Raw genomic sequence first — 14,630 nt, forward strand, 5'->3', positions numbered from 1 at the left:
TCTTGAAGACACAGATGGTCCTATCCAGTCCCTGAGTGCAGCTGTTGGAATTGGAAAATAAAATTCCTAATTTTTGCAAAATAACCCATAGGAATTATGAAATACACCATAACAACTATGAAAATATGAAAATGCAACCATACTAACAAACAGTACTGCCTATACAATGTGGAAGCAATGGTGGAAGTGTTGCACAATGATTTACATTTTGTCTACTGATAAACAAATCAAGTCTAAAGGCATGTGGTGGTTATGTTCACTGTGCACACTGCAGGAATATAAAGCATACCTTAATCTCTATGAAACAATCTAAAAACAATAATGAGAGGCTGAAAGAACTTAAACTGTGTGGCCCAAAGAGAAGAGAAAGGTACATGGTAATTAATGCATGACAGTAGATATAGAATAATCATTTTATTATACTTTGTCGCTGTCTCGCGTGCTAGCGAGGTAATGCAAGGAAACAGACGAAAGAATGGCCCATCCCACCCACATACACATCCACACACACACACATATACATACCTATACATTTCAATGTATACATATATATATATATATATATATATATATATATATATATATATATATATATATATATATATATATATATATATATATATATGTGATATATATATATGTGATAGAATGTAAGAAAGTAAATTCTCGATTAATATGGGTAAAACTGAAAGTTGATGGAGAGAGGTGGGTGATTATTGGTGCATATGCGCCTGGGCATGAGAAGAAAGATCATGAGAGGCAAGTGTTTTGGGAGCAGCTGAATGAGTGTGTTAGTGGTTTTGATGCACGAGACCGGGTTATAGTGATGGGTGATTTGAATACAAAGGTGAGTAATGTGGCAGTTGAGGGAATAATTGGTATACATGGGGTGTTCAGTGTTGTAAATGGAAATGGTGAAGAGCTTGTAGATTTATGTGCTGAAAAAGGACTGATGATTGGGAATACCTGGTTTAAAAAGCGAGATATACATAAGTATACTTATGTAAGTAGGAGAGATGGCCAGAGAGCGTTATTGGATTACGTGTTAATTGACAGGCGTGCGAAAGAGAGACTTTTGGATGTTAATGTGCTAAGAGGTGCAACTGGAGGGATGTCTGATCATTATCTTGTGGAGGCTAAGGTGAAGATTTGTATGGGTTTTCAGAAAAGAAGAGTGAATGTTGGGGTGAAGAGGGTGGTGAGAGTAAGTGAGCTTGGGAAGGAGACCTGTGTGAGGAAGTACCAGGAGAGACTGAGTACAGAATGGAAAAAGGTGAGAACAATGGAAGTAAGGGAAGTGGGGGAGGAATGGGATGTATTTAGGGAATCAGTGATGGATTGCGCAAAAGATGCTTGTGGCATGAGAAGAGTGGGAGGTGGGTTGATTAGAAAGGGTAGTGAGTGGTGGGATGAAGAAGTAAGAGTATTAGTGAAAGAGAAGAGAGAGGCATTTGGACGATTTTTACAGGGAAAAAATGCAAGTGAGTGGGGGATGTATAAAAGAAAGAGACAGGAGGTCAAGAGAAAGGTGCAAGAGGTGAAAAAAAGGGCAAATGAGAGTTGGGGTGAGAGAGTATCATTAAATTTTAGGGAGAATAAAAAGATGTTCTGGAAGGAGGTAAATAAAGTGCGTAAGACAAGGGAGCAAATGGGAACTTCAGTGAAGGGCGCAAATGGGGAGGTGATAACAAGTAGTGGTGATGTGAGAAGGAGATGGAGTGAGTATTTTGAAGGTTTGTTGAATGTGTTTGATGATAGAGTGGCAGATATAGGGTGTTTTGGTCGAGGTGGTGTGCAAAGTGAGAGGGTTAGGGAAAATGATTTGGTAAACAGAGAAGAGGTAGTAAAAGCTTTGCGGAAGATGAAAGCCGGCAAGGCAGCAGGTTTGGATGGTATTGCAGTGGAATTTATTAAAAAAGGGGGTGACTGTATTGTTGACTGGTTGGTAAGGTTGTTTAATGTATGTATGACTCATGGTGAGGTGCCTGAGGATTGGCGGAATGCGTGCATAGTGCCATTGTACAAAGGCAAAGGGGATAAGAGTGAGTGCTCCAATTACAGAGGTATAAGTTTGTTGAGTATTCCTGGTAAATTATATGGGAGGGTATTGATTGAGAGGGTGAAGGCATGTACAGAGCATCAGATTGGGGAAGAGCAGTGTGGTTTCAGAAGTGGTAGAGGATGTGTGGATCAGGTGTTTGCTTTGAAGAATGTATGTGAGAAATACTTAGAAAAGCAAATGGATTTGTATGTAGCATTTATGGATCTGGAGAAGGCATATGATAGAGTTGATAGAGATGCTCTGTGGAAGGTATTAAGAATATATGGTGTGGGAGGAAAGTTGTTAGAAGCAGTGAAAAGTTTTTATCGAGGATGTAAGGCATGTGTACGGGTAGGAAGAGAGGAAAGTGATTGGTTCTCAGTGAATGTAGGTTTGCGGCAGGGGTGTGTGATGTCTCCATGGTTGTTTAATTTGTTTATGGATGGGGTTGTTAGGGAGGTAAATGCAAGAGTTTTGGAAAGAGGGGCAAGTATGAAGTCTGTTGTGGATGAGAGAGCTTGGGAAGTGAGTCAGTTGTTGTTCGCTGATGATACAGCGCTGGTGGCTGATTCATGTGAGAAACTGCAGAAGCTGGTGACTGAGTTTGGTAAAGTGTGTGGAAGAAGAAAGTTAAGAGTAAATGTGAATAAGAGCAAGGTAATATATTAGGTACAGTAGGGTTGAGGGTCAAGTCAATTGGGAGGTGAGTTTGAATGGAGAAAAACTGGAGGAAGTGAAGTGTTTTAGATATCTGGGAGTGGATCTGGCAGCGGATGGAACCATGGAAGCGGAAGTGTATCATAGAGTGGGGGAGGGGGCGAAAATTCTGGGGGCCGTGAAGAATGTGTGGAAGTCGAGAACATTATCTCGGAAAGCAAAAATGGGTATGTTTGAAGGAATAGTGGTTCCAACAATGTTGTATGGTTGCGAGGCGTGGGCTATGGATAGAGTTGTGCGCAGGAGGATGGATGTGCTGGAAATGAGATGTTTGAGGACAATGTGTGGTGTGAGGTGGTTTGATCGAGTGAGTAACGTAAGGGTAAGAGAGATGTGTGGAAATAAAAAGAGCGTGGTTGAGAGAGCAGAAGAGGGTGTTTTGAAGTGGTTTGGGCACATGGAGAGAATGAGTGAGGAAAGATTGACCAAGAGGATATATGTGTCGGAGGTGGAGGGAACGAGGAGAAGAGGGAGACCAAATTGGAGGTGGAAAGATGGAGTGAAAAGGATTTTGTGTGATCAGGGCCTGAACATGCAGGAGGGTGAAAGGAGGGCAAGGAATAGAGTGAATTGGAGCGATGTGGTATACCGGGGTTGACGTGCTGTCAGTGGATTGAATCAAGGCATGTGAAGCGTCTGGGGTAAACCATGGAAAGCTGTGTAGGTATGTATATTTGCGTGTGTGGACGTATGTATATACATGTGTATGGGGGTGGGTTGGGCCATTTCTTTCGTCTGTTTCCTTGCGCTACCTCGCAAACGCGGGAGACAGCGACAAAGTATAATAATAATAATAATAAATATATATATATATATATATATATATATATATATATATATATATATATATATATATATATATATATATATATTGATTGAGAGGGTGAAGGCATGTACAGAGCATCAGATTGGGGAAGAGCAGTGTGGTTTCAGAAGTGGTAGAGGATGTGTGGATCAGGTGTTTGCTTTGAAGAATGTATGTGAGAAATACTTAGAAAAGCAAATGGATTTGTATGTAGCATTTATGGATCTGGAGAAGGCATATGATAGAGTTGATAGAGATGCTCTGTGGAAGGTATTAAGAATATATGGTGTGGGAGGCAAGTTGTTAGAAGCAGTGAAAAGTTTTTATCGAGGATGTAAGGCATGTGTACATGTAGGAAGAGAGGAAAGTGATTGGTTCTCAGTGAATGTAGGTTTGCGGCAGGGGTGTGTGATGTCTCCATGGTTGTTTAATTTGTTTATGGTTGGGGTTGTTAGGGAGGTGAATGCAAGAGTTTTGGAAAGAGGGGCAAGTATGAAGTCTGTTGTGGATGAGAGAGCTTGGGAAGTGAGTCAGTTGTTGTTCGCTGATGATACAGCGCTGGTGGCTGATTCATGTGAGAAACTGCAGAAGCTGGTGACTGAGTTTGGTAAAGTGTGTGAAAGAAGAAAGTTAAGAGTAAATGTGAATAAGAGCAAGGTAATATATTAGGTACAGTAGGGTTGAGGGTCAAGTCAATTGGGAGGTGAGTTTGAATGGAGAAAAACTGGAGGAAGTGAAGTGTTTTAGATATCTGGGAGTGGATCTGGCAGCGGATGGAACCATGGAAGCGGAAGTGGATCATAGGGTGGGGGAGGGGGCGAATATTCTGGGAGCCTTGAAGAGTGTGTGGAAGTCGAGAACATTATCTCGGAAAGCAAAAATGGGTATGTTTGAAGGAATAGTGGTTCCAACAATGTTGTATGGTTGCGAGACGTGGGCTATGGATAGAGTTGTGTGCAGGAGGATGGATGTGCTGGAAATGAGATGTTTGAGGACAATGTGTGGTGTGAGGTGGTTTGATCGAGTAAGTAACGTAAGGGTAAGAGAGATGTGTGGAAATAAAAAGAGCGTGGTTGAGAGAGCAGAAGAGGGTGTTTTGAAATGGTTCGGGCACATGGAGAGAATGAGTGAGGAAAGATTGACCAAGAGAATATATGTGTCGGAGGTGGAGGGAACGAGGAGAAGAGGGAGACCAAATTGGAGGTGGAAAGATGGAGTGAAAAAGATTTTGTGTGATCGGGGCCTGAACATGCAGGAGGGTGAAAGGAGGGCAAGGAATAGAGTGAATTGGAGCGATGTGGTATACCGGGGTTGACGTGCTGTCAGTGGATTGAATCAAGGCATGTGAAGCGTCTGGGGTAAACCATGGAAAGCTGTGTAGGTATGTATATTTGCGTGTGTGGACGTATGTATATACATGTGTATGGGGTGGGTTGGGCCATTTCTTTCGTCTGTTTCCTTGCGCTACCTCGCAAACGCGGGAGACAGCGACAAAGCAAAAAAAAAAAAGAAAAAAAATATACATATACAGAGAGGCATTCCAACAGTCTTCAAGCACTGTTGAAGTTCTTCAAAAATGTATGCTTTACTCCATCGTATCATCAATACTTCCTTGCCTTTTACCAGTTCCCCATATTCTTCCCTCACTGATGCCCACATTTGTTCTCTTGTTCTCCTCTCACTATTTCACCTTTCAAAACATTTAATTGTCCTCCCTGAAGTTTCCCAATACTCTTTCACCCCATCTCTCATTTTCCCTTTCCTCAACCCATTCATCTTCTTTTTCTATTTATTCATTCTTTTGTTTATTTTTTAGTTGGTCATTGTCATCCAGCAGTGGTGGAGGCTGTGTCAGTCACCATGGATTCTGTAATTAACACTTGTGGATGGGAAATTGATTATGGGGACCTTCGATATCCAAAGGAGCTTCACCAGATTCTACCAGACCACTTGGATACTTTTTTGTTCTGCAATTCAGGGTAAGTGAAACTATGAAGTTTTCTTGATAATTAGAATTAGATGTGATTTGTATGAAAAGTCAGTGTGATCGATAGTTATTCAGTTCTCATTTTCTTTTGTATTGAACATAGTGTTTAAAGCTTATACAAATTAGAATGTGTCTGTATCAGTATAGATTGATATGTATCTGAAAAGAAAGAATGTGACAGGCATTGTGTATGATGTGAGGTCCATGAGAAGGTTAGTTTGGGGCTTGTCAGGTATTTTGACAGTGATGTACTTAGGTTAAACTTTTATTCTATATGAATTTGTACATCTAATTTGTATTGTAACACCTATATCCAATTCCTTGGTATCATGCTTATAAATGGTATCATCATATAGATCATCTGGACCACTAAAGCTTGATTTCATCAACTGACAGTCTACTGTAATACCTCTCAACACCATGGCTCAAGGGAAATTGAAAAACTTCTGCATAAATGTTGTTTAAAGAGGTCTTAATTATTTTATGCTACTGTCATATAACACTTGAAATTTGATTGCTTGTGCAAAAGCATGGATTGCAGATATATGTGAGGCCTTCCTTATTGAGTAATGATGATGTATGAATGGTAAAAAGGGTTAACAGAGTTTGAACATTCCCCTACCGCATCTCCACCTGTCATCCATCAGTTTGCATATGTACTGGGCTTTCTCACTATAATTAAGGAATGCATTCTCAGAAAAAGTCATTTGAATTGAAGCTATTTAAACCAGAGATAGGTTTCCATAGTAAAAGGGAGATTACGTTTCAGACCCCCTTCTCCCAAACCCAATATTCCCTATTCTAGACATTCTAGAAGATGAAACATTGAAAATGTATACATTCAAGACATACAAAGTACTAAAAAGGTACATAAATGAGTAAAACTCACTAATATGAGGCAGTGGTTTTCAGCATGAGAAGTGGCTGGTGTCAAGTGATTGCAGAGTATAGCAGATTGGTATGAGGAGCTTGGTACCAGTACAGTGGTGATCACCATATTAGAAGCAAAAATTAGGAATGGATAGTTTATATTTTTATCTTTTATTCTTTAAATGCTGACTGCATTGAAAAGTTGTCTCTGTTAGCCTGATGATAAGCATTACTTAAGATATTAAAAGAAATTTTTGAACTATATAAACAACCACAGCCATTCAAACCAAGTGTGTCATGAACATTTATGCTAAAGCTTTATACTTAAGCACATTAAGCTTGGTGCATTTCTTGAGCATTAAAGTTTTGGCATGCCGATGCCATTTGAATCTACCAAAACTGTACTCTGTGACCTACTGTATCATCCTCATGTGCCATTTTCCTCCATTCTGCATAGAGATTTAATATCTCACAATATCCTATCGAATATTTTGCATAGTGGGGTGTGGGCCACTTGGGGTGCACGTGATGTGTTCATCCTCCATTGTTTCCTAAAAGTAATGGAGTCATGTGGATATTCTGTCTACAAGCCAAAGTTACAGGTGACGGTTGGTATCCGCATATGCCTCTATTCAGTAAATGAGGAATGGTAGCTACAGAACAGAGCCAGCACTGCAATATTTGTTACTTAACCCCTTTTAGGCCGAAACTTCTCTTTTTTTTTCACTTGCTTTAACCACATGTAGGTTGCTAGCATCCAATTCCCATAGCACACACTCTTTTTCTAATACACAACACTTGACAACCCATAACTAACACATCTTTATCTCTACTATTATTTTCTTACTTTTCAAACTGTTCAATTAATGGCAGTACAACCATCCCAGAACTCTCCAGCACAAGTCAAAGCAGCACCACTGGCTGGGAGGGGTTGGGCAGATCCTAGGGACCATTGGATTACCATCATGCGATTGGGATCCATCACATTTCCCTAGCTACAACTCCTAGACCTGGCTTTCCACCTCCCCCATTTCTGCAACATTCATGGTCTTAATTTTAACCTTGCCTATGTTGAATACCATCTTATTACCTCCTCCCCTCATCTTTTGTTTCTCTCCAAAATCCAACTGTCCAGGGATGCTTCTCATCTGCATTGTCAAATCTCAAACTGTAGTTTCTATCATTGTTTCCACTCCAAGGATGAAGTTTATGCCCACTAAAGTACAAAAACACATATTGCTTGCCTTGTGGATCTTAAGTGTCCTAACTTTGATGCCATCTACCTCAAAATCTGTATAACTTCTTTAGCTTTTGTGTTTCAGTATTTCCCTCCTGGTGCCTCCAGCTATGTACAACTCTTTGACTATTTGACTTCTTGCCATTAAGCTCTTCCCACTTTACATCAATGTGCTGAGATCCTTTAATGAGGGGATTTCTATGCATACCACAAGGATTAGTTAGGTTCTAACCAGGGCAATCCTGGTCTTTTTTTTCTTGTAGTAATAAATTAAACACCCTGCCTTTGCTATCATTTTCTTTTACTGCTTTTAAGGGGACTGCTCTTTTTTTTTCTTTTTTCTTTAAGTAGTGTTAGGGCCAGACCACCTCATTAGGATCTAGGGTCTGTCTGGTCTATGTAAATCTATGTAACTGTGTAACCTGAGTTCCAAGCTGTTATAACCACTTTCCTAATGTGTTTGACCTCTGTTTTACCCCTCAACCCTCCCACTACACACACTGTTTCTGCCCTTGTAGGGTACTCTGATCATTATCTTATTTCTGTTACTTCTATTTGAGCATGTCCATCCTCTGTCCCCCTCCCCCTTAAAATGCTAACTTTAGCACTTGGGAGAGCTGAGTGGTTATTCCTACACAGCTTCTTCATTGATTAACTTCCCTGGGATGGGATACTGCTTCTTGGGTTGGTATGCCTCATATTATTTATTTATTTATTTTGCTTTGTTGCTGTCTCCTGCATTAGCGAGGTAGCGCAAGGAAACAGACAAAAGAATGGCCCAACCCACCCACATACACATGTATATACATACACGTCCACACACGCAAATATACATATCTATACATCTCAACGTATACATATATATACACACACACAGACTTTTTTCTTTCAAACTATTCGCCATTTCCCGCGTTAGCGAGGTAGCGTTAAGAACAGAGGACTGGGCCTTTGAGGGAATATCCTCACCTGGCCCCCTTCTCTGTTCCTTCTTTTGGAAAATTAAAAAAAAAATGATGAGAAGGGAGGATTTCCAGCCCCCCACTCCCTCCCCTTTTAGTCGCCTTCTACGACACACAGGGAACACGTGGGAAGTATTCTTTCTCCCCTATCCCCAGGGATAAGCACACACAGACATATACATATATACACATATACATAATTCATACTGTCTGCCTTTATTCATTCCCATCGCCACCCTGCCACACATGAAATAACAAACCCCTCCCCCCTCATGTGTGCAAGGTAGCACAAGGAAAAGACAACAAATGCCACATTCATTCACACTCATTCTCTAGCTGTCATGTAATAATGTACCAAAGCCACAGCTCTCTTTCCACATCCAGGTCCCACAGAACTTTCCATGGTTTACCCCAGATGCTTCACATGCCCAAGTTCAATCCATTGACGGCACGTCGACCCCAGTATACTACATCGTTCCAGTTCACTCTATTCCTTGCATGCCTTTCACCCTCCTGCATGTTCAGGCCCCAATCACTCAAAATATTTTTCACTTCATCTTTCCACCTCCAATTTGGTCTCCTACTTCTCCTCGTTCCCTCCACCTCTTTCCTCACTCATTCTCTCCATGTGACCAAACCATTTCAAAACACCCTCTTCTGCTCTCTTAACCACACTCATTTTATTACCACACATCTCTCTTACCCTATTATTACTTACTTGATCAAACCACCTCACACCACATATTGTCCTCAGACATCTCATTTCCAGCACATCCACCCTTCTCCAGACAACTCTATCTATAGCCCATGCCTCGCAACCACATAACATTGTTGGAACCACTATTCCTTCAAACATACCCATTTTTGCTTTCCAAGATAATCTTCTCGACTTCCACACATTATTCAATGCTCCCAGAACTTTTGCCCCCTCCCCCACCCTATGATTCACTTCCGCTTCCATGGTATGCCTCATGTTGTGCTGAATTCATAACAGTGTTTATCTTGGCTGGGAAGGAGTTTTATGTCCCATCATCTAAATCTTTTCCTTCTCAGTTGTGGTTTGATCGTTCCTACTCTGATGCAAGTCATGACCATCTGGGACATTGCATACTGGTCCAAGAAACTCTTCCCTTCCCCAGAAACCCATTCTGTTATCATTTCTCGAAATCTTTACAAAGTTGTTCTTCAGAGAGCCAAGCACACTTTCATAAAAAGAAAGTGTGTTGACTTGACTTGTACTGAAAAATCTTTTTTGTCCTTAACAAAAAGCATCTTCAACAACTTTTATAATTCAGCCTTTTCTCCTCTTTTTCAACCTGGTCACTCTATTGCTAACTCTCCATCTGATAAAGCTGCTCTTTTTGGCATCATGTTTTCCTGCAATTCATCTCTGAATGATTGATTCAAATTCTAATCCCCCAACCATATCTCTTCCCTCTGAACCTATACCATCGCCTATATTCTTTTTATGCAGGATCTTCCACGTACTCTTCCACATCTAGGCGGACAAAGCGTATGAGTCAGCTGGCATACCTCCTTGAGTTCTAAGGGAGTGTGCCTCTGAGGTAGCAGCAATCCTTACTTGCCAATTTTGCCTTTGTTTAGAAACTTAGACGTTCCTTTCCACTAAGAAGCATGTTTTGGTGTAGCCTGTCCATAAGAAAGGAGATCACACTAATCCCTCCAACTGTTGCTCCATTGCAAAGCCTTTGAAATTCTCCCGAACTCTTTGTCTATCTATCTATCTTCTATAGATAGAGACAGCGACAAAGTATAATAAAAAAAAAATATATATATATATATATATATATATATATATATATATATATATATATATATATATATATATATATCTATCCCTGGGGATAGGGGAGAAAGAATACTTCCCACGTATTCCCTGCGTGTCGTAGAAGGCGACTAAAAGGGGAGGGAGCGGGGGGCTGGAAACCCTCCCCTCTCGTTTTTTTTTTTTTTTTTTTTTTTTTTTTTTTTTAATTTTCCAAAAGAAGGAACAGAGAATTGGGCCAGGTGAGGGTATTCCCTCAAAGGCCCAGTCTCCTCTGTTCTTAACGCTACCTCGCTAATGCGGGAAATGGCGAATAGTTTGAAAGAAGAAAGAAAAAATATATATATATATATATATATATATATATATATATATATCTTTCTTCTTTCTTTTAAACTATTCGCCATTTCCCGCGTTAGCGAGGTAGGGTTAAGAACAGAGGACTGGGCCTTTTTTGGAATATCCTCACCTGGCCCCCTCTGTTCCTTCTTTTGGAAAATTAAAAAAAAAAAAAAAACGAGAGTGGAGGATTTCCAGCCCCCGCTCCCTCCCCTTTTAGTCGCCTTCTACGACACGCAGGGAATACGTGGGAAGTATTCTTAATCCCCTATCCCCAGGGATAATATATATATATATATTTATTTATTTATATTTATTATACTTTGTCGCTGTCTCCCGCGTTTGCGAGGTAGCGCAAGGAAACAGACGAAAGAAATGGCCCAACCCCCCCATACACATGTATATACATACGTCCACACACGCAAATATACATACCTACACAGCTTTCCATGGTTTACCCCAGACGCTTCACATGCCTTGATTCAATCCACTGACAGCATGTCACCCCCGGTATACCACATCACTCCAATTCACTATATTCCTTGCCCTCCTGTCACCCTCCTGCATGTTCAGGCCCCGATCACACAAAATCTTTTTCACTCCATCTTTCCACCTCCAATTTGGTCTCCCTCTTCTCCTCGTTCCCTCCACCTCCGACACATATATCCTCTTGGTCAATCTTTCCTCACTCATTCTCTCCATGTGCTCAAACCATTTCAAAACACCCTCTTCTGCTCTCTCAACCATGCTCTTTTTATTTCCACACATCTCTCTTACCCTTACATTACTTACTTGATCAAACCACCTCACACCACACATTGTCCTCAAACATCTCATTTCCAGCACATCCATCCTCCTGCGCACAACTCTATCCATAGCCCACGCCTCGCAACCATACAACATTGTTGGAACCACTATTCCTTCAAACATACCCATTTTTGCTTTCCGAGATAATGTTCTCGACTTCCACACATTCTTCAAGGCTCCCAGAATTTTCGCCCCCTCCCCCACCCTATGATCCACCTCCACTTCCATGGTTCCATCCGCTGCCAGATCCACTCCCAGATATCTAAAACACTTCACTTCCTCCAGTTTTTCTCCATTCAAACTCACCTCCCAATTGACTTGACCCTCAACCCTACTGTACCTAATATTAAACCTTGCTCTTATTCACATTTACTCTTAACTTTCTTCTTTCACACACTTTACCAAACTCAGTCACCAGCTTCTGCAGTTTCTCACATGAATCAGCCACCAGCGCTGTATCATCAGCGAACAACAACTGACTCACTTCCCAAGCTCTCTCATCCCCAACAGACTTCATACTTGCCCCTCTTTCCAAAACTCTTGCATTCACCTCCCTAACAACCCCATCCATAAACAAATTAAACAACCATGGAGACATCACACACCCCTGCCACAAACCTACATTCACTGAGAACCAATCACTTTCCTCTCTTCCTACACGTACACATGCCTTACATCCTCGATAAAAACTTTTCACTGCTTCTAACAACTTTCCTCCCACACCATATATTCTTAATACCTTCCACAGAGCATCTCTATCAACTCTATCATATGCCTTCTCCAGATCCATAAATGCTACATACAAATCCATTTGCTTTTCTAAGTATTTCTCACATACATTCTTCAGAGCAAACACCTGATCCACACATCCTCTACCACTTCTGAAACCACACTGCTCTTCCCCAATATGATGCTCTGTACATGCCTTCACCCTCTCAATCAATACCCTCCCATATAATTTACCAGGAATACTCAACAAACTTATACCTCTGTAATTTGAAAAAAAGGGCAAATGAGAGTTGGGGTGAGAGAGTATCATTAAATTTTAGGGAGAATAAAAAGATGTTCTGGAAGGAGGTAAATAAAGTGCGTAAGACAAGGGAGCAAATGGGAACTTCAGTGAAGGGCGCAAATGGGGAGGTGATAACAAGTAGTGGTGATATGAGAAGGAGATGGAGTGAGTATTTTGAAGGTTTGTTGAATGTGTTTGATGATAGAGTGGCAGATATAGGGTGTTTTGGTCGAGGTGGTGTGCAAAGTGAGAGGGTTAGGGAAAATGATTTGGTAAACAGAGAAGAGGTAGTGAAAGCTTTGCGGAAGATGAAAGCCGGCAAGGCAGCAGGTTTGGATGGTGTTGCAGTGGAATTTATTAAAAAAGGGGGTGACTGTATTGTTGACTGGTTGGTAAGGTTATTTAATGTATGTATGACTAATGGTGAGGTGCCCGAGGATTGGCGGAATGCGTGCATAGTGCCATTGTACAAAGGCAAAGGGGATAAGAGTGAGTGCTCAAATTACAGAGGTATAAGTTTGTTGAGTATTCCTGGTAAATTATATGGGAGGGTATTGATTGAGAGGGTGAAGGCATGTACAGAGCATCAGATTGGGGAAGAGCAGTGTGGTTTCAGAAGTGGTAGAGGATGTGTGGATCAGGTGTTTGCTTTGAAGAATGTATGTGAGAAATACTTAGAAAAGCAAATGGATTTGTATGTAGCATTTATGGATCTGGAGAAGGCATATGATAGAGTTGATAGAGATGCTCTGTGGAAGGTATTAAGAATATATGGTGTGGGAGGAAAGTTGTTAGAAGCAGTGAAAAGTTTTTATCGAGGATGTAAGGCATGTGTACGTGTAGGAAGAGAGGAAAGTGATTGGTTCTCAGTGAATGTAGGTTTGCGGCAGGGGTGTGTGATGTCTCCATGGTTGTTTAATTTGTTTATGGATGGGGTTGTTAGGGAGGTAAATGCAAGAGTTTTGGAAAGAGGGGCAAGTATGAAGTCTGTTGTGGATGAGAGAGCTTGGGAAGTGAGTCAGTTGTTGTTCGCTGATGATACAGCGCTGGTGGCTGATTCATGTGAGAAACTGCAGAAGCTGGTGACTGAGTTTGGTAAAGTGTGTGGAAGAAGAAAGTTAAGAGTAAATGTGAATAAGAGCAAGGTTATTAGGTACAGTAGGGTTGAGGGTCAAGTCAATTGGGAGGTGAGTTTGAATGGAGAAAAACTGGAGGAAGTGAAGTGTTTTAGATATCTGGGAGTGGATCTGGCAGCGGATGGAACCATGGAAGCGGAAGTGGATCATAGGGTGGGGGAGGGGGCGAAAATTCTGGGGGCCTTGAAGAATGTGTGGAAGTCGAGAACATTATCTCGGAAAGCAAAAATGGGTATGTTTGAAGGAATAGTGGTTCCAACAATGTTGTATGGTTGCGAGGCGTGGGCTATGGATAGAGTTGTGCGCAGGAGGATGGATGTGCTGGAAATGAGATGTTTGAGGACAATGTGTGGTGTGAGGTGGTTTGATTGAGTGAGTAACGTAAGGGTAAGAGAGTTGTGTGGAAATAAAAAGAGCGTGGTTGAGAGAGCAGAAGAGGGTGTTTTGAAGTGGTTTGGGCACATGGAGAGAATGAGTGAGGAAAGATTGACCAAGAGGATATATGTGTCGGAGGTGGAGGGAACGAGGAGAAGAGGGAGACCAAATTGGAGGTGGAAAGATGGAGTGAAAAAGATTTTGTGTGATCGGGGCCTGAACATGCAGGAGGGTGACAGGAGGGCAAGGAATAGAGTGAATTGGAGCGATGTGGTATACCGGGGTTGACGTGCTGTCAGTGGATTGAATCAAGGCATTTGAAGCGTCTGGGGTAAACCATGGAAAGCTGTGTAGGTATGTATATTTGCGTGTGTGGACGTATGTATATACATGTGTATGGGGGGGGGTTGGGCATTTCTTTCGTCTGTTTCCTTGCGCTACCTCGCAAACGCGGGAGACAACGACAAAGTATTAAAAAAAAAAAAAAAAAATATATATATATATATATATGAGTGAGAGGGTTAGGGAAAATATTTTGGTAAACAGAGAAGAGGTAGTG

The 14,630-nt window shown here is 41.2% G+C and overlaps 1 protein-coding gene across 5 annotated transcripts in view; it reads left to right on the plus strand.

The window, feature by feature from the left end:
• The window catches only part of LOC139765720 (5-phosphohydroxy-L-lysine phospho-lyase-like), a 203,296-nt gene that overhangs the window by 83,276 nt on the left and 105,390 nt on the right, over nucleotides 1-14,630 (plus strand). For all 5 annotated transcript variants that reach the window (XM_071693523.1, XM_071693526.1, XM_071693525.1 and 2 more), the window contains one exon: nucleotides 5,380-5,542. In XM_071693523.1, the coding sequence (XP_071549624.1) occupies nucleotides 5,380-5,542 (163 nt within the window). The remainder of the gene's footprint in view (nucleotides 1-5,379; nucleotides 5,543-14,630) is intronic.

This window comes from Panulirus ornatus, chromosome 55, assembly GCF_036320965.1.
Source record: "Panulirus ornatus isolate Po-2019 chromosome 55, ASM3632096v1, whole genome shotgun sequence".
Lineage (NCBI taxonomy): Eukaryota > Metazoa > Arthropoda > Malacostraca > Decapoda > Palinuridae > Panulirus > Panulirus ornatus.